Source organism: Chenopodium album, chromosome 25 (assembly GCF_948465745.1).
Source record: "Chenopodium album chromosome 25, dcCheAlbu1.1, whole genome shotgun sequence".
Classification (NCBI taxonomy): domain Eukaryota; kingdom Viridiplantae; phylum Streptophyta; class Magnoliopsida; order Caryophyllales; family Amaranthaceae; genus Chenopodium; species Chenopodium album.
This window is the reverse complement of record NC_137858.1, coordinates 5558985-5578901: the sequence shown is the minus strand read 5'-3', so window position 1 is coordinate 5578901 and position 19917 is coordinate 5558985. Positions and strand designations below refer to the sequence as shown.

General features: G+C 35.4%; 3 protein-coding genes and 1 pseudogene across 4 annotated transcripts; 2 read left to right on the top strand and 2 right to left on the bottom strand.

Moving 5' to 3' along the window:
- The first annotated feature begins 1656 nt into the window (after nt 1-1656).
- Nucleotides 1657-4993, top strand: LOC145615079 (histone-lysine N-methyltransferase ASHR2-like). Its single transcript, XM_081670152.1, has 3 exons — nt 1657-1810; nt 2728-3979; nt 4564-4993. The coding sequence occupies exon 2, from the start codon at nt 2755-2757 to the stop codon at nt 3949-3951; it is 1197 nt and encodes a 398-aa protein (XP_081526278.1). The 5' UTR covers nt 1657-1810; nt 2728-2754; the 3' UTR covers nt 3952-3979; nt 4564-4993.
- A 310-nt stretch (nt 4994-5303) lies between these two features.
- On the bottom strand, nt 5304-10322 carry LOC145615078 (dnaJ protein homolog 2-like). Its single transcript, XM_081670151.1, has 7 exons — nt 10138-10322; nt 8691-8869; nt 7750-7915; nt 7472-7616; nt 6529-6662; nt 6292-6434; nt 5304-6114 (listed from the first exon to the last, which is right to left on the bottom strand). Exons 2-7 carry the CDS (start codon nt 8838-8840, stop codon nt 5605-5607), a joined length of 1248 nt encoding a protein of 415 aa, XP_081526277.1. The 5' UTR covers nt 8841-8869; nt 10138-10322; the 3' UTR covers nt 5304-5604.
- A 2036-nt stretch (nt 10323-12358) lies between these two features.
- On the top strand, nt 12359-16407 carry LOC145614922 (uncharacterized). The gene is made up of 4 exons (XM_081669997.1): nt 12359-12966; nt 15074-15232; nt 15336-15444; nt 15973-16407. Exons 1-4 carry the CDS (start codon nt 12457-12459, stop codon nt 16176-16178), a joined length of 984 nt encoding a protein of 327 aa, XP_081526123.1. The 5' UTR covers nt 12359-12456; the 3' UTR covers nt 16179-16407.
- Nucleotides 16408-16510: 103 nt separating this feature from the next.
- Nucleotides 16511-18768, bottom strand: LOC145613541 (transcription factor DUO1 pseudogene; annotated as a pseudogene). Its single transcript, XR_014106985.1, has 3 exons — nt 18494-18768; nt 17729-17972; nt 16511-17211 (listed from the first exon to the last, which is right to left on the bottom strand). The product of XR_014106985.1 is annotated as a transcription factor DUO1 pseudogene (transcript).
- Between the last annotated feature and the right edge of the window lie 1149 nt (nt 18769-19917).

Below are 19917 nucleotides of genomic sequence, written 5' to 3'. Positions count from 1 at the left end.
CAGACATATAATGCCGCTTGAAACCATATATGAGCATTATATGTTGTCATAAACTTCCGTAGTAGGCTTGAGTTTACGAAATCACTACAAGTTGTGAACGGGTAAAATGACCGTTTAAGGGCATATTGGATGGTTTCATCGACCCAATTGGACTCTTGGATGGTATTAGGGACCCTGGTAAATCTCTCGACAATTTTTATTTCTGGGCAAAAAAAGGTCGGAAAATTACAAAATTGAAGGCTATAATCCATGTTTTTTGAGGAAAATTTGAGGTTTCGGGGCACGGTGGCGAAAAGCCTTGAAACCCTAAGGGATACAACTCGGGGTCATATAATGCTGTTTCAAACCATATATGATCATTATATGCTGTCATAAATGTCCGTGGTAGACTTGAGTTTACGAAATCACTGTAAGTTGTGAACGGGTTAAATGACCGTTGAAAGGCATATTGGATGGTTCCTCTGAACCAATTTTACACTTGGAGTGTATTAGGGACCATGGTAAACATCTTGACAATTTTTAGTTCCAGACAAAAAAAGGTCAAAAAAAAATTGAAGGCTATACCACGCTTTTTGAGAAAATTTTGCGGTTTGATGGCGAAAAGCCTTGAGACCTTAAGAGTTACATCTCGGGGTCATATAATTCTGTTTGAAACCACATATGATCATTATATGTTGTCCTAAACGTCCGTGATAGGCTTGAGTTTATGAAATCACTTCAAGTTGTGAACGGGTAAAATGACCGTTTAAGGACATAATGGATGGTTCTACCGACCCAATTGGACTCTTGGATGGTATTAGGGACCATGGTAAACATCTCGGCAATTTTTATTTACGGGCGAAAAAAGGTCAAAAATTAAATTACAAAATTGAAGGCTATAATCCACGATTTTTAAGGAAATTTTGAGGTTTTGGGGTCCGGTGGCGAAAAGTGGCAAAATTGAAGGCTATAATCCACCCCATAGTTCGAGTACAGGCCGGGTTCAGATCGTTGTCTATTAAGGTCAGGTCCTCGGGTCGGTTCAGTTTTTGACAGCTTTAGGGTCTCAACTCTCAACACTTTTCGCTACCAGGCCCCGAAATCTCAAAAAAATTCTCAAAAACTATGGATTATTTAGCTGTCAATTTTGTAATTTTTACTCGTTTTCGTACATGACTCGTGTATTGGTTATAAGCTTTCACGGGGCCTTTACGTTGCCGGATAATGGTCATATATGGGTCCACACAATATCATATGATCCCAGGATTCATCCCATAGTGTTTCGTTAAGTTCAAACACTAGCTCCCGACACCTCCTAAATCGCTCCGATTTCGTGTATTATACTCTTATATGACTTATATCACAATGTCACTTATGTTCCATTCACTTAACATAACCCCAATTGTAATTTTTTATATTCAAAACTTGAGTCAAAATTGAATTGACTTCTCGGCCCAAACCGAAATAATTCATGTCAAAAGATTAATGACATATACCTCATCTCACCTAAATCAAATTGAGCCGAACCAAACTAAACCTAACCCGAACAACATGTTTGTTTGCCGCTAGTCCACCACGGTGGGCTTACAGGCCGAAAAGATACGGACTTGAAGTCCCCTAGACAATTGTAATTGCAATTTGCAAACAGTTTAAGAGTTCTGTTAACTCAAGAAGACTTGTAAGTTGTTATTGCGTTGGTTTGTTGTTACTTTCGAACAGTTCGCCGCACCAATCTCTGTGCTCAACTAACCTTAAACCCCTTCTCTCCCCTAATCTCTCTCTCTACTCTGATTAACAAACGCAGTCGCCTGGAATTGCAGGCTCAACAAAGGTGATACTTTCTCTCTTTCAAAATCACAAACTAATTAATCAGAAGTGATTTGTCAATTTAATTTCAGTGATTGTTCATGCTATATTTAGTTTTTTCATGTTCAATTTGTTATTTTGTACCAGAACAATTTTAGGATTGACCCCTTTTTTGTTAATTTGATGTCATATGGATGTATAATATGAAGATTGAAAAGTTATTGTAATCTTGGAGTAAATTGAATTATTTGTTGGTTTGTTACTGTGAAATTTGTTAATGGTGTTTAATTACATGAAATTATCTTATTTTTGTATCAAATTTATCAACTTTGCACTATGAATTAAATTGGTAAAACGTGTACGGGATTTGTGATAGCCAAATTATTGCTAAAATAGACTTTTTGTGTGGAGTACTTGTTTGGCTGTTAAGTTTTGTTGAATGTGAAATTATTAACAGTGGTGCTGAAATATGACACCCCGGGATCAGGATTGGTTTTTAGTAATTAGTATTATGCTTCTTAGATTTATTGTTGCAAGATTTTGAACTTTGCATAATTAAATTTGTTGGCCTATCAAAATATTTGAATAGGGAGCTAAAAAGGTTCAAATTTTACAAAAGGTGAACATAAATTGTAAGTTTACAATGTGTCTTGTCCAATTATCAGTTGGACAGTTCAATTGTTGGTAATATTCGTCTGTAAGTTTACTACGTTTCAACTTATATTGGCTGTGGAATAATTGGAGTCGTCGTTTTAAGTGCCTATGTTGGATCCACAAAACTCTGACATGGATATGGACACTTGACACTTCGTCAAAGATGAGGAATATTTTCTTAAATAACTAAGTCTGATACTAGGATGCCGAGTTTGAGTAAGCTCTGCAACAATGCCTTCCTAGGGCACTAATTACTATAATTACCTTAAGAGGTTTTGTTCTCTGCAGGAGTGAAATTTTAGTATTACTTTGTCCATGGCTGTAGCAGAAAATCATGGGGGCATATCAACTGCTCTGAAGTTGGTGGACATTGAAGGGAAGGGAAGGGGTCTAGTTGCATCTCAGCCGCTTAAAGGAGGACAAATTATTCTCCGAGACTCCCCAATCCTCACCTACTCCTCTTTTCCTCTGAAACAACGACAAGGGGTTTACTCTCGATATTGTGGTCATTGTTATAAGCTCTTGGTCCCAGGAAATGGGACATTGGCATGCCCTTCATGTTCTCATCCTGACGATGCTGTCTTTTGCAGCTCTAAATGCCAGTCCTCGGCCCTAGGCTTCTCACACACACCATGGGTTTGCCAATCTCTTAGCTATTTAAGAAATTGCCCTGTACTGGTTGACCAACAGCCTGAGGATCGCCAGATCCAAGCTCGTTATTTGGTGGCTGCATTCAATCTTGCTATGGTTTCTCCTTCCTCCTTTCAGACTCTGATAGCACTTGATGGAGGTGGGCCCCAGGGTGCAGAGAAAGATTCTAATGCTGCCATTTTTCTACACTCAATCATCTCATCGCTACCTTTTCCTGAGGGTCTATCTGCTCCATCAGTAGAAATTACTGCTGCTCTATTGTCCAAGGACCGGTGTAATTCCTTTGGACTCATGGAGCCTTTATCAGAACATGGAGAAAGATCTGTGAGAGCATATGCTATTTATCGAAATGCTTCATTCTTTAACCACGATTGCCTGCCAAATGCCTGTCGTTTTGACTATGTTGATGGTGGAACTGAGGGAAACACTGATATGATTATTCGAATGATACATGATGTTCCTGAAGGCCGAGAAATTTGTTTGAGTTATTTCCCGGTCAATTTTAGTTATCCTCAAAGGCAGAAAAGGTTGCTAGATGATTACGGGTTTTCTTGTTTTTGTGATCGATGCAAGATTGAAGCTAAATGGTCCCATGAGGATGAGGATGAGGATGAGGATGAGGGTGGTGAGGATGAGACGATGGAGGAAGAGGAGGAAATGTTACCGTCAGATGGGGAGAACAATGAGATTCAGGACGATGGGGATGATGATTTTCCTCATGCTTATTTTTTTGTGAGATTTGTGTGTGACAAAGAAAATTGTGGAGGCACTTTGGCTCCTTTGCCACCCTCTAACTATAATAACACAAGTAATGTCATGGAGTGTAATGCGTGTGGCAGTTTGAAGAAAGAAGAGTTGTAGTATGATGAGAGCAAATTATTCCGGAGAGGTATCTTTTGTTTACCCTTTTCTAGTTTTTTTCTTGCAAAGATTACAGTATGCTAATGTTAGTTTCTCAATACAATGTTGACAACAATGTTTACTCCCTTATCCCTATCATGGTTTTTTTTGTCCACTCTTGACTCGGTTTCTTTTCTTTTGTTTATTTAGTTTGTGTTTTTCTTGCTGTGCATTGCATCAAAGATTGCAAAGACTTGAAAAAAAAATTCATATATGACAAATTTGTTTTGCGGCCATAAGAAAGTTATGATGTATTCATAGATTAGCTGGATGCACCTTTAAGATTATTCTGTGTTCTATTTCAAGAATGATTTAGCTAAGCAAAATTATATCTATAATGCTACTGGAGTACAGGGTGACTGATATATGCATGATCAAATATTTAATTACGTACTTATGCTGTTCTTGATGGGAACTTCGTGAAGATTCGTCTTTGTTAAATTCTTTTGCATTCAAATTTTCTCATGGTAGAAGACCATGCTAATTACAAAAGCAGGTGTCATTGTGATAAATCATGTGTTGTCTCACCTTTTTTTCCCCTCATTTGGCCCTGTGATCTATATGAATGAGCAGGTTTTTTGGAGCGGACTTTGTCTCACATTGCAAGACTAGGAATGTATGTTGGTCTAGACCGCTGCATCTTGGCACTGCATGCCCTAGGACAAAAAGTTATTGTGAAGAACCTGAGATTGAGAATTGCAGCTTTAATCTTGATTTTCCAGCCTATTAACATGAGCTAGTGGCTCCCCCTTATGAGGCTATAGAAGTCTGAATTTATTGTTTGCTTTATTTTTAGTGGTAAGAACTTAGAAGTCTATGATCTTATATTCAACAGTGTTAATTTTGTATGCATGGTAGTTGAAAACTTGAAATTGATACAGTGAGTTTTTCATGAATATGACAGTATTTATAGCTAAAAAATCAGTTTATTCTGAAAAACAACGCAGATGAAAATTTATTTTCACTAATATCATCTGGGTTTAGTTCCCACTATTGCTCAATACATTTTGATTTTTACACATAGCATTGAAATATCAATGGAAATAGCCATTTACGAGAGATTGTTATATACACCCGGGTGCACCGTACACTCATAAGTATTTTGTTCTCATTTTGATGATAGTGTATGGTGCACCGGGGTATATAAAAAAATCCAGCCAATTACAGCATTGATATATCTCAATGGTTACTCATACATTCGGATCAAAAAAAAAAGTATACTTCTTATGCGAGACGTTAAATTCCCTTCAGAAAATAAAGTCACACTCAAAATGGGAAAAGACACCTAATTTTAAATGGCCTCAAACAAAAACTAGGGGGAAAAGGAGATTGCATAAAAAGTAACACTTGGGTAACCTCCTTGTACTGAAGCAATCACAAAAAAGAGATGGAATAATAATCATCAAGCAAAGGATACATATATCAGATTCTACTGAAGCAACTACAGGCTTGTATGTAAACTAAGTATGTAGAAGCTATACACATCGAAATAGGCACACGCAAATCCCAAAAACACCCAACATTTAACAAGATTGATACATAAGCTTCAATTCTCAAAAGGCTGGGTAAAGAACCCTACTGAAACTTTTAATAAACTGTAATAACAGCATCACATTACTGCTGAGCACACTGAACTCGAGGTTCATCTTCTTCTTCATCATATGCCTGCTGATGCCTTTGATGCTGCTTGCGTCTCATCTCCTCCTCCATGTTAACATCATGTAGTGTGGTCTCCTCACACTCGTCCAGCTCCATGTCCGAAATCTGTTTCTTGGGATTCGGTGGTAAGACTTTCTCCAAAGCTTGGGATTGGTCAAGGGGTAAGGAATTGGGAAATTCCACAGTGAAGTGGACATATAATCGCCCCTTCATGAAGGGCCTCTCATGATGTGGCATACCCTCATCATTGATTGCTTTGTATTGATCGGGCTTGATGACCTCTCCAGGGTTAGATTTTATCAGCAGCTGTCTGCCATCAAGATGAGTCAGGACAAACTGGAAACCGCAAAGTGCCTCAGTCAAACTCAGCTTATGTTCAACATAGAGATCATCAAACTTCCTCTTGAACCTAGGGTGTTCCTTTTCTTGCAACACAATGACGATGTCCCCAGTGACTGTATCTGGCTGCATCATCAGAGTAACAAATAATTTAGTTATACATCAAAGTCGTTTTATTTTATCCAAATCCGAATGATCACAAAACAACATTAAGCGTTCTTTTGAGTCATTGGGACAGAGTAAAAATTTTAGAAAGAATGCCAGTATACTGTATTTCGCTTTGTTGGCCTGACTACCACTTACAGCCTCATCTGCTTGTCCCTGGAATACAATTCTCTGACCATTCTTCATCCCTTTTTCCACATGCACCTCCAAAACCTTCTTCTCAAGAGAAACTTTGTTGGCCTTGCACTGTGGGCATTTGTCCTTTTGACTGATTACCTCCCCTGCATTACCAACATGACAACATATGATATGTAAGAGGGCCCTATGACATGTATGGACATAAACGAAACGTTTTCAAGAGGATGAAACATATACCTGAACCTCTACATTCTGGACAGACATGCTGCATTTGCTGAATCATACCAAGCCCAATTTGTCTAGAGCTAATTTTTATACCTGAACCTTGACAGCCATGACAACGACTAGATGCCCCACTTTTTGATCCTTTCCTGCAACATACCAGATCATAAGATATGAAAAAATGAGCTCCAATTCACAATTAGTATAACGCTAGTGTTGCATCAAAGTACTAAGTTATTGACTGTAACCGAACCGTTATTTAAATAATTAGCACACACAAATTTACAGTTTTACGTAGCTTAATAGACAGAGCAAAACCTACAAAAGAGCAAGCTGTACAGTGTCAAAAAGGATTTTACGACTAGTATAAGAGGTTACTACAAATTACAAATATAAATGATGATTATATGCAAAACAAACCAAGACCGCATCCAGGTACAGTGTACTTTTACAGAAAAATTAATCTGGCATTTCAAACCTATTGCAGTAAACACTTGACCACCACTCTTAGAGTGAACACATTTTTATGCAGTCAAATTGGCCTTTTCAATTATGAAGTTTTCCCCCTGCATTTGAAAGTAGGATGATTTATGTTATGCGCAAATAGAGGTACCTCTATCTCTGCTCCACATCCCACCAGATACAATGTTCATATGTCCTTTTTTCACAAAAAATAAAATCAAAGATCTAGACTGCACCATCAAACCAGACTTATAAAACTAGAAAATGGGGGTTGGAAATAGCGTAGAAGAGCCAATAGGACTTTCATTGCACCAACACGCTATATGGATCCTAGAGAAGGATAAATCAAGATATATAGCCTTAACCCTAAAAATAGGACTTAGGACTTTTTAGCTAAACAAATAAAATATTACCCTGAGATGTCACATTTCGATTTCATCCCAGGAATCCAAATCTATTTGAAAGTAAATATTTGATAAGCAGATAAGCACCATACCCTTTACATTTAGGACACAGAATATTCCTAGAAAGTGATAGTTTCTTTGAGGTCCCATTGTACAAGTCCTCTAAGGAAACCTTCAAAGTTTGAATCACATCTTCACCTTGCTGCTGCCTTCTAAATCTTGAACTGCTACCACCACCTATGAAAAGCATATGACAGAATCATCATCAGAGGGCTTCATGTAAACCTATTTTCCCCTTTATTTTGGAGGGGCTTTGTGACATGAATACACTATGCTTAGGGGGAAAGGAAAAAAAAAAAAAACTACTCACCTCCAAAACCTGAAGGATTAAATAATTGTTCAAAGATATCGAATGGGTTATGAGAATGTCCGCCACCACCCATTCCTTCCTTAAGAGCATCTTCCCCATATTGGTCATAGAGGTCTCTCTTCTCCGGATCGTTAAGAACTTCATAAGCTTGAGCCACTTCCTTGAACTGATACAGGAGTAACCAGATGTAAGAAAAGACAGGAAGGGGCAAATATTATTAGAACAATTTATCAAGAAAACTCATGAAAAGGAAATCTAACAAGTAAAAGTTGACAAATGAGAGTATGATATTGACACCTAAGAGGTCATCCCAAAATAAGAATGCAAATGAAACAGAGAGATGAAATAATATATATCATCTTGAGCTCCTCCACGATTTACATCCTACACTATTGGTCTCAATAATCTCTCAAAATATGAAAAGTTTTCAAAGTTTTTACCATACATAAGGCCATAAACTCCATACAGGGCATATTGTGTATATAAATATCCTAATCCCTTCAAAGACTGGAAGCTTTGTCAATTGGGTGTTGATATGAATGGAAAAATACATGGTAAAGTCAAAACAAGCCCTCAAACTGTAGGTTATGAATCGAAACCTAAGCATTCTCAATAAATTTTTTCCCACAAAATATAACACTACAGAAGCACTACCCCTCAAATGTATTAATATTTAAACAGCTTTTAACTCATTTTAAGTAATTGAACAACTAAAACAACTGCATAAGGATATGGGATCCTATATCTACATAGCAGTTCGCACATTAATAACCATCACAGATTGATTACTGCAGGAAAGCAACAAAAAACTAACAAGCCTACAGATGTAGGACACATTATCCAGAATCACAAAGAAGTATGGAACTATGGAAAAAACAAAATATCCATAAAAGATATTAGTACTAAACAGCAACCTTGTAATAAAACCACAATTAATTTACCTTCTCTGGATCTCCGCCTTTATCCGGGTGATTTTTTATTGCAGCTTTTCTGTATGCCTTCCTGAGTTCATCTTGAGTGGCTTCTTTTGAGACACCAAGAAGTTCATAGTATTTGGTGTTATTGCTTTTCTTCGGAGCTCGCCCAAACATGATTATACTTTACAACACTCCGAAGCTCGCTGCAGTAGGAAAAATAATGAAATTAGATGCAGTAATACCAAAATCTACCAAAATCCTTAAAACATTTACGGTGCAATAATAGCCTAGTAGGTCACTATGAAAATGTTACAAAGAAAAGCATTTAATTCTAGCAATTAGCATCTCCACTACAGCACCACCAAAATACTCTGAATCCTATTGATATAAGACTTAACCAAAACAATTAGAACCCCAAATTACACATTTAAATAACATCAATGGACATTACCTATAAAACCAAAGCCCTTAAGTCACAACAATCATACAAGTCCACAATTGTAAATGATAAGCTTGCCAATCATATCCTTTTAGGCATTTATCCAATTTCCTTCTTGGGTCAATTCACCCACTAAATCAAACCCCAAAAGAAAAGCCAACAACGGAATGAAATTCTATAGGTCATTCTAGCTAAAGTATACGAAGTATAAACCACCTAATCTCACCCCTGAATCCGAAAATAAAATCTTTTGATTTAGGGGTTGAAATCTAGTCATTAAAGCACTAAAGATACACCTTTCGGCGGAACAAATTAAACTGCCTGCAAACACCTAATTCATTCATAATTATATCCTCGCATTTGAAGCAATTTTTCAGCAATTGAGGCACTAAAATAACTAAACCCAAATTTCTCATCCTTCTTCCTGATTATAACAGTAAAGTCTCCTCTTTCTTATATGAAATTAAAAACCTATGTTAGATAATAATCTTGTTATCATCTCTTTAAAATTTACAACCTTCCCACAAACATAAAACCCTGATTATAACAGTAAAAACTCATCTTTCTTATATAAACCTCTGTTAGATTGTTAATCTTCTAATCATCTTTTAAAAATTTAAACCTTCCCACAAACATAAAACCATACAAATCCAGAAAATGACCCATTAAATCAACACAATAAAATAAATTCCTGATCAAATACATAAATATGGATAAAAATTGCAAGGTCACCAGCGCACTGTTACATACCCTAATTCAAAAAAAAATTATAAAAAAAAAAAAAAAAAAAAAAAAAAAAAAAAAAAACCCAAAATAAATCAATCAATTAAAACAAAACAAAAATAGGAGAAAAGTCCAATTCTTGCGGAAAATAAAATAAACCCAACAAAATCAGATAACAACCAAGAAAAGATCTAAGCTTAAACAATATACAAGAAAGCCTAATTAATCAACAAAAAACATAATTAATCAATACCCAGAAAAAGCGGAATCATACCCAGAAAGAGGAAAAGATTAAATCTTTAAACTCACCGAAGAAATTCGATCAGAAAAATTGTTCCAAGTTGAAGTAGATGGAAGGAGAAGATAGAAAGAGGGAGACGAAAGACGTCTCTGCTCTTTGGTTGAGTAGTTGGTGCGCAGCAGCTGAGAATTAAGGTTTGAGGGGTTCAAAGAATTGTGGTACCCTAACTTTTTATAGTTTCACGATTAAAGAGAGGCTCCTTTGATTTTACTCGAGAAATGACTTGTGCTTGTGCAAGATTCCTAGTGAGTCGAGTTTAAGTATGTAGACGACCTTTTGGCTTTTAAAAGTTTGGTTGTTCCAACCTCCAAAAGATAAAGTGACGTAAATAAGGTTCGACTTTATGTATTCTTGGCTCGAGTTTACGTGTTTCATACTCTATTAATTACTTATTAATTATTACTAATACGGAGTAGTAGGTTTAATATCGCTTAACACATCCTCATTATTATAGCTATATAAATTATCCATTTAATCAATCGAATCCTGGAATGTATACTTAATAAAAAGATACTCATACGTAAATCGTAACAAGTTCATAGATGCAAGGCCTGCAACCATTATAGGTCTCTATATACACATATATGACTGCAGACAATATGACATTTTTCATATAACCAAATTTATGAACGATATTTTATCAAGTGGACTGTAAACCAAGTGTACTAGTAACTTTTATGTGATAATGGTTATGTCGTTGGGGGTGACCAAGAAGATGGTGTTGGTTAACAGTGGGGTGGAGGAAACTTTAAGGAAAGAGGATGAAGTAGTTAAAATGAGGACAGAGTTAGGAAACGATATACCAGTTTATTCCCCTTCCTTCTTATTCGACATTTGATGTATATTCTCCGTTTTTATTTACTTGCAACAAACCTCTTTGGCACGCATTTTAAAAGAGATATTATATTTAGTAAACGGGTAAATTAAATCACAAAATTGACCATCGATAAGTAGAAATGGATAAGTTGCTATGGTTAAAATTCCATAGCTTAATTAATTCGTTTACCTAATTTAATCAAATCATCGAAAAGTGTAATAAAAGGTGTGTTACAACTATTAAAAAACAAAGGAAGTAGATATTAAGGATATGTTCTCATTGACTAAACTCAGCTGAACTGAACTGAACTGAACTCAGCCGAAGTGAACTGAACTGAACTGAAATGAATATTTTATAAGAGAAGGAAATTAGGAGCTGAACTGAATCGAACTGAACTGAACTGAACTGAACTGAGCTGAACTGAACAGAACTAAATTAAGCTGAACTAAATTTCAACGCAAGAGAACAGACCCTAAATGAGCTGGCATGCCTGACATTAGCAACATTGTTACTCATTATTACTAAACAACCACTTGATTGGCAAACTTGGTTGATCTAATAGATCAACTGAGGCTCCCTCACGAGTTATCTTTTTTTTTTTTTTTTTTTTTTTTTCTTTTAAACTATTTGTTTTTACAATGAGTATAATTTCGTATAAAGGATAGAATAATCACACTATATCATATAACTATAAACAAAATTTGCATTGTATTGACCATAGGCTACTTTTCATATAACTAATTTATCTTTATTACTTCCTCCGTTAATGGTTATTTGCAACAAAGGAATATTTTATATCTCACAAATAATATCCCTTTGTTGCAAATAACCATTAACGGAGGAAGTATGATTTTCCTTTTTAATGGCTTTCTTATAAAGTTATAATAATTAACAACCTAATCAATAACTACTTCATACTATTCGTATCATAACACATTTTCATATAACCAAATTTATAAACAAAATCTTATCATGTGGATTGTATATATGTGTACTTGTAAGTGTAACCTATTTTATGTGCACAAAGTCTTATATGTGGCTGGCCACACCGTGTGGCCAGCCACTATAGGGGGTTACTTCACTAGTGAAATGGCGATTACTTGGTCAGTGTTAAAGGGGTTACTTCATCATTATTATAGAGTTACTCGGGTTGTGTTATAGAGTTACTCCGTCAGTGTTACAGGGGTTACTTAATCAATGTTATAGGGGTTACTTTAAATGGCCACACGGTGTGGCCAGCCGCACACAAGACGTGCTGTTTTATGTGTAGTGTAACATATTTTATGTGTTTAAACGACCATTTTAAAACCAATCCGATAAGGCCAATATTATTTTATGGACCCACAATGGCATATCATAAGAATTTAATTATAGTACTCTACTTCACTACTTGTCTTTTGTCAGGTATCAAAACAACCAATGAAACTAGTACGTCTTATCAATTAAAAACGAAAAATTCATAAAAAACGAGTGTCAAATCAGTAAAATTCGTAGCAAATCCCATAAAATAATGAAAAATTCAATAATTTCCCAACTTTCGCCCAGATTTCCTCTTCCTTTCTGTTGTCAATTCCCAACTGCCCCTTCAAAAACCAACCTTTTCCCCTTCTTTCTCACTCCTCAATTCACTCTAACAACAAAACCCCATTTTAGGAGAGAGAAAATGAGCTCAATTCATGGCGCCGCCGTCGTCGCCGGCGCCGGAGATGGTTCCGGCGCCGTTTCCGGTGGTGGGTTTGATCAAAATGTGCTTGTGATGAGACACGGTGATCGGATGGATAACTTTGATCCGAAGTGGGTTACTACGGCGGAGCGGCCGTGGGATCCGCCTCTTTTTGATGAAGGAAAAACTAGAGCGTATAAGGTTGGTGCTGAGTTTCGAACCCGGGTTGGGTTTCCAATTCATCGCGTTTTTGTTTCTCCGTTTCTTCGGTGTATTCAGACTGCTTCTGAGGTTGTTTCTGCTTTATGCTCTGGTGGGTCTGATGGTTCTTCCTCCTTTGACCCTTCTAAAGTTAAGGTATATTTTTTTGATGATCTTTTTGACTTTTGTTGTTTTTTGGGTAATTAAATTGATGGATTGAATTGTGGGCTGTTTTATTTTTTAATGATTTGGGTTTTATTGGGTGTAATTTAATGATGGGTATGATTGACTACTGTCTTGAAAAGGAAAAAAAAAGTTGGAACTTTTTTTTTTTTTTGTTTAATGGGTGCTACTGTTAATTAATGTTTAGTTTAGCTGAAATATGGAATTGAATAATGATTACAATGACCTTTGTGTTTATATAATTGGGTGATCAGTATGAATAGATATGATTTGAAATACTGATGTTAACTCATGGGAAAGTAGATGGTCTGGTATTTACTGAATCAAGATGTAAGCAATTTTGATTGAGGTGCTGGTTAAATGTGTGTGCTGTGTTACGGAAGATTCGATTTTGGGATGAATCCTAATACTGGATGTGAAAAGCTTTGTGACATATTGAGAAATGAGGGACAACTTTTTCGGATTGGAGATGTAGATTGATGAAAGAAGCTTATTTGGTGTTTGGAAATTGGGTTTACGAATTCCAAGAGGAATGAGAGTTGTGACTGCATAAAGAGTGTGATATTGAGGGAGAGCTAGAAGAAAATTTTGGAAGGAAAAGGGTGGTGGAGCCATGGAGGTGTAGAGATAGACAGTAAGACTTGTAAATGTGGAGAATGTACTCTAAATTTGTAATCATGTGGCCTATCATCGGATATCAGTAAAGCAAAATGGATTGGCTTAGTTCTTGAAAGGCCATGCCATAGATGTAGATGATACAACCTAGGAAATCAGGAAGTTTTTTCTCTTTTTAAAGGGTCTTGGATATTGTAGGTTGTTGCTATCAGTATCGCTAGAATAAAATAGAGACTGGGAAGTAGGGTGTCAGTCCTGTCGGATGTAAATTAAATGAATATTTTGAAGGTTTATCTCCTGTACAACTTTAGAAAATGACAACATCTATATCAAAATGATGTGTTTTTTTTTGTATTGGCTAATCAAGAATTTAGAGAAATTCTTTGGTTTTATTCTCAATAAGTCAATAGAAAGTTACATTAGTCTGTCACCTTCATTATTATTTTTTTAAGAAATTGCTGAAAGTCATCACCGGAGCATTATATTGAGAAAAACTAAACAGACAATTGGTTCATTGGTGAATAAATATAGCAGGAAAGGATGAAGGCCCCTACACAAAGTGGAATTACCACTCTATATTTCCTCTCTTAGTTCTTTAACGAACTGATTCTTTGTTTAGGCAGACTCATGGTCTTGCATATTCTGATTGGCACTCCTAACAAATACCAATTATGGAACTTTGTAGTTAATATCTGGGAGTTTGGGTCCTGGGCTGTTTACCTCTGCTTGTGGCATTGATTAGTTTTAGAGTTGTGCATATAGTATGGACAAAGAGGGCCTAAGAGGCTGTTTTGTCAATTTGATCATCTTATATATCAGTAATTATTCCATTTTTACTCTCTCTTTGTTTCCTCTCACCATCATTGAACTTCATTATCATCATATATTTTAAGATCCCTAAAATGTGCCTCTCTCACTTGCATTAGCAATATTTTGTTCGTGTAATGGTCTGATCCAGACATGTCGGCCTTGCCTTATTTGGCTATCTTTTTCTTTCTTAATCACAATTTTCAGCATAATTAAACTTAAGTTATATGTGAATTATATTTTTTAGTCAGTTGAAAGGAATGGTGTGCAGCCCTTGGTGTTTGATTAGTGTCATGGTACAATATGTTCAACTAGGTTTTGAAGCTGCTGAAGTGATAGTAGCTGTTAAGTATTACTTAAATAGTGGTTCTCCGGCTTCTCCCTAATCATCAAAAAGATTTGTTCTTCCTCTTTTGCCTACTCTGCTTTGGTGACAAATTTTAAAATTTTCCCCCCCTTTTTTTTTTTTTTCTAGACTGAGACTGAGATTTGTGCGGGAGCATCATTATAGCAATTGTATTTGAGTAATGATTGATGAACCTGCTTTAATTATAACTACGCAAGTATTTAACTCTGAAGCGATCATAAACTGTAAAAATAGAGGGAACATGGATTTGCCATTCGAGCTAATTGTGTAATTCCTCCCAACACCTTGCAGGTTTCTATTGAGTATGGGTTGTGTGAGATGCTGTGCAGAGAAGCTATAAGACCTGAATATGCTCCTAAAGATGGTGTTTTTCGCTTTAATATTTCCGAGCTTGAAGCTATGTTTCCTGCTGGAACTGTAGATAATACTGTTGAAAGAATTTATCAAGAGGTAACTAACCATCTTTCTTTACCTGGGAATGATCTACTAAAAGTATATTTGTGAATACACATAATTTTGTTCTCACTTGAACTCTCTCTTGGATCAAATATAGATGCCACGGTGGCAAGAAACAGTTTTTGGTTCTAGGAGCAGATACGAGCATGTCATCCAGGCACTTGCAGATAAATACCCTAGAGAAAATTTGTTGCTAGTTACACATGGTAAGCTTTATTTGTTGCAATTTTTTTTTATTAAATTTTGTATGTTTTAAATGGCGTACCTTAAAAGGCTGTATTTTTACTAAAAGTTGACCATTGCTATGCACAAACTACTAATGGCAAATTGGTATAAACTATGAAGTATATTAAATTTAACCAGAAGATATTTCATAATGTTGAAAAGTCCTGTACTGCTTTTTCTCTTGTTCACGCCTAGTATGACACGTTCCTTGTCTCGGATGTCTCCCCGTAATACTCTCTGAAGAGGCCCAAATGATCTTAGGTAGAGTACATAGTGAGCTAGGGTGATTGCACCTTTTCTGGTTTAAGTGTGAAGTGAAGAGAGTTGAAGGGGCCTGAGTGTAATTGGCATGCTTGTATTCATTTCTGTTACATTTCTGCAATTCTTTTTCATAATTGACAGTCATTTTCAGTGAGTTGCTGAGATCTTCACTCAATCACTCATGCATAATTGCATACTTCTGAACGGAAGTTTCTCACTATTAGACTTATTTTTTTGTTGATATGCAGGGGAAGGTGTTGGAACATCAATTTCAACATTTAAGAGAGATGTTACTGTTTATGAAGTAAACTATTGTGCTTACTCTCATGCAAGAAGACATATCACCTTTGGAGAAAACGGGTCAGTTACTGCTGGAAGCTTTCAGTTGCTCACGGAACCACTCGTAACTGGTGTTGGTTACACGCCATCAAATAGCTTGGCTGATGGTGTATGATCCATTGATCCCAACATAAGGACTCAGGGTGCTATGATTTATGAATAATTGTTTGCCGCTACATTCAGTCTGGTATACGGAAGACTTGAGCCATTCATTGTCATCTGTAGCCTTTTATATTACAGTATATTTCAACAAAGCTTCAGATTACCAGATGTACAAGATGTTGGTCTGAAGCATCATTGTACAAAACATTGAGATTATAGGTTTACACGAGCAATTTGTTTCATCTTCTTTCTTCACCCTCGACACATAGTTAGAATTAGTTCTTCAAAGTCTCAATCATAAGATTCATAACCTATTTAGAATTAAAATCATCTTAACTAGATAAAGAGAGTTCATAAATCAGATGCAGATGTTTAGCACTGAAGTAAATAAATCAGACTATCAGAGTACAAGATAAGTCAGGAGTGTCTTTGAGGAAAAAAAAAAAAAAGGTTAAACTACCAGAACTACAGGAAATCTGCTAAATTTTGTCAGAACATAAGCTACAGGTTAGCTGAACAGATGATCCTATCTACCAGCCAGGAGGGCTTGATAATGGCTCTATCTCATCAAACACATCTGATGGGAAGTCATCGAAAAAACTGTCAGGTGCTGCATGGTTGTCCTCCCGCTTGACTCTTGTTTCACCATTCATACCACCTCCACCAAAGCACGAAAAAAGGTGAACCCCATCATTGATGAGTGCAGGCTCATTTATGTATCCAAAGGGTGCAAAAAAGCTATAATCAAGCCTATCAATGAGCTCCTGTGTTTCTCGAAGGAATGGAAAGTCTGTTTGGATGGGTGGAATCGAGAGAAAAGAAGGCATTTCTAGTAGTTGCAACTCCGTATGGTTGTAGTATGTGTTCAAGGGAATTGGATCAAGAGAATTTCCGTTGTTAGCTTCAAAACACGGACAACTGTGGTCAATTGAACCAGGAAACGGTATCAGTTCCATGGCGTTCTTGCCTGTGCTGCTGTTAGAAGACGAGTTAAGAGATTGTGCTTTGGAGGATGATTCTCCCTCCATTGAAGAATTCTTGGAGACCTGAAAATCAGAAGAAAGTCGATTTTAAACTTTAATACATGTGAATAACTTCAATAAAACAACATGAAGTGGTTGTCTGATAGAACAACTCTGTCATACTCAAACATCATTAGAGTAATCACTCTATATATTTACATAATATCCATAATTTAAAAATGATTATGGAAAATTGATAAAACTATTTCACACCATCATATGACCTTGTTAAATTTTAAAAATTTAATGCTTTATAAACATATAAACAATCAATATTAAACACAAGTTTACAAAGTACTTTGTAAAAATTACCATGCTTCGAATCATTTATATACTCAACTTAAATTATGTCAAATTAAGTTTCACTATCAAGTTCATCCTCTTTCCACCACTCCATTTAATTAAGGATATGTTTGATCAATATTAATACCAAACATTCTAACAGGCATACACGTGACATTCTTATATTTTATATAAGCGAAAAAAAAAAAAAAAAAATCCGAAGCACGGATAACAAACGTAATAAAAGAAAAATGTTTACCTCGCGAAAGTGAGGAGGATCCTTGGAAGTAGAAGCAGAAGATTTGTGCTTCTTATTAAAACGATGAGTAGGAGATTGAGAGTGCAAAAGCCTAGCCAATCTCTTTTGCCTGCTACTCCAAAAATTCTTCACATCATTATCAGTTCTTCCTGCTAAATATGTCGCGATTTTCGCCCATTTATTCCCAAATTCTCCCTGCAATTCTGTCACCATTCTTTCTTCTTCTGCTGTAAACTTGCACCCACTAAAAAAAATATTAATCGATCAGAAATTATGGAACACATATTCAACAAAGATTACACCAAAAATTAATCAAAACCGATTTGAATTAATCAATTTAATAGATTACTAGAAGAAATTAACAAATTTTTGAGACTGGAATTTGGATAGAGGATGAAAAGTACTGAAAACAAAACTTACTAATTTATGAAATACTAATAACAGTATTTAACATTACACAGTAAAAAATAACTTTTTCTCCAAGTAGTTACTCTTCTTTTAACAAATTGAACTCAAACAATATATCGAAACAACAATATGAACCATATGAATATGGGAAAATGTAAATGTAGAAAATAATGGGATCAACTACACGACCTGAATAAAGCCTGCCCAAAGGATTGCTTCACGACCTAAAAATATTACCATGAACACAAACTTGTACGTTCATAACATTGAAACATTAAAAAGGACATACATGATCGTTAATTCGTTACACTAGATACAAACTACAAAGGAATAAAATAAAATAGAAAGCATACGTACTTTTTTAAGTTGGGACGAAGTTTATTAACCCAACGAAGACGACACGATTTGCCAGTACGTTGAAGAAGACCTTTGGATCGAATGGAGCTCCAGTCACGAGGACCATAATTCTTAACATGGTTAATTAAAACTTGATCTTCTTCGGGTTTCCACGGCCCTTTTCTAATCATTACGCCTAAACCACCTTCAATCGTATTATTAATACTACTGTTGTTTTTGTTGTTGTAATAGTAGTATTTCTTGGATTTGCCGTTGAAATTAGTACAGTCCTCCATTTTGTTGGAGTATGTATTTGAGTTTGAGAGAGGATAATTGAAATTGTGAAAATGGAAAGTGACGGTTAAAGTGTTGGTTGATGTGCTTATGAGAGGGTGTAATTGTTGTCCCACACTCCCACATTCCCCTATTTTTTCGCTCCTCTTCAATCCTCATTTGAGTCATTTCTATTTTCTATTGGTGATATATTCTTGGATTCTTTTTTTTTTTTTTTTTTTAAATTTTATTAATTAATTTTAATTTTAAGAGGGACGTGGAAAATGAGACTTTATTTTTATTTAATTTTTAAGTGGCTTGAAATATTTGTCAAAAAAAATGTGGCTTGAAATATCTAAAAAAGCCAAACGTGGGCTTGAAGTAAATGTCATTTAAGCCCAAATTTATAAACAATTCAAAAAAAAAAAAAAAAAAAAAGTAAAGCCTAAAGAAAATGACAACAATTCATTCCTGTATATAAAAATAAAATGATGGAGTTTAATATAAAACTTTTGGAATTTGATTCTAACTTCAACTTTTAGGACCATTTGAAACATGTGTTTTGGTCTGAAATTCGGGAATTTTAACAAGGTACCCTATGCTGTTCAATCACCGGTTTATTGCCAAGCTAGTTAAATAAGAACTTGGCTAGACTCTTTGTATCATAATTAAGAACATCATTCATGAAATAAGTATTTTTTTTTTTATTTTTCACTTCTTGGCTTAAAAGATGTGAATGACATAAAAAGGAATAAGACACGTATTATTAATTAAAGCAAACAAAGCACTCTGATTTGGCTTGTGAGACCTTCTACATTAACCCGTGATTTTTTTTTTTTTGAAACACCTGTGTGTTTTTATTTTGTTGCCGATTAGAAATTCATTTGCATCAATGATGAGCATTCAATCATCAAGTATATCAATATATTTATTTTGTTGCCGATTAGAAATTCATTTGCATCAGTGATGAGCAATTAATCAATCATCAAGTATATCTATATATTTATCATAAGAAAAGTGAGTGTTTTTTTTTTTCTAGAGATATTACAAATTATAAATTGAGACGGTCCAATAATGTTACTCCATGATTAATAATATATAATAATGAAATTGTATTTCTAATTTCCAAATTATAAAAGAGGGTTGTTAAATATCGCCCTCAAATATCTTAC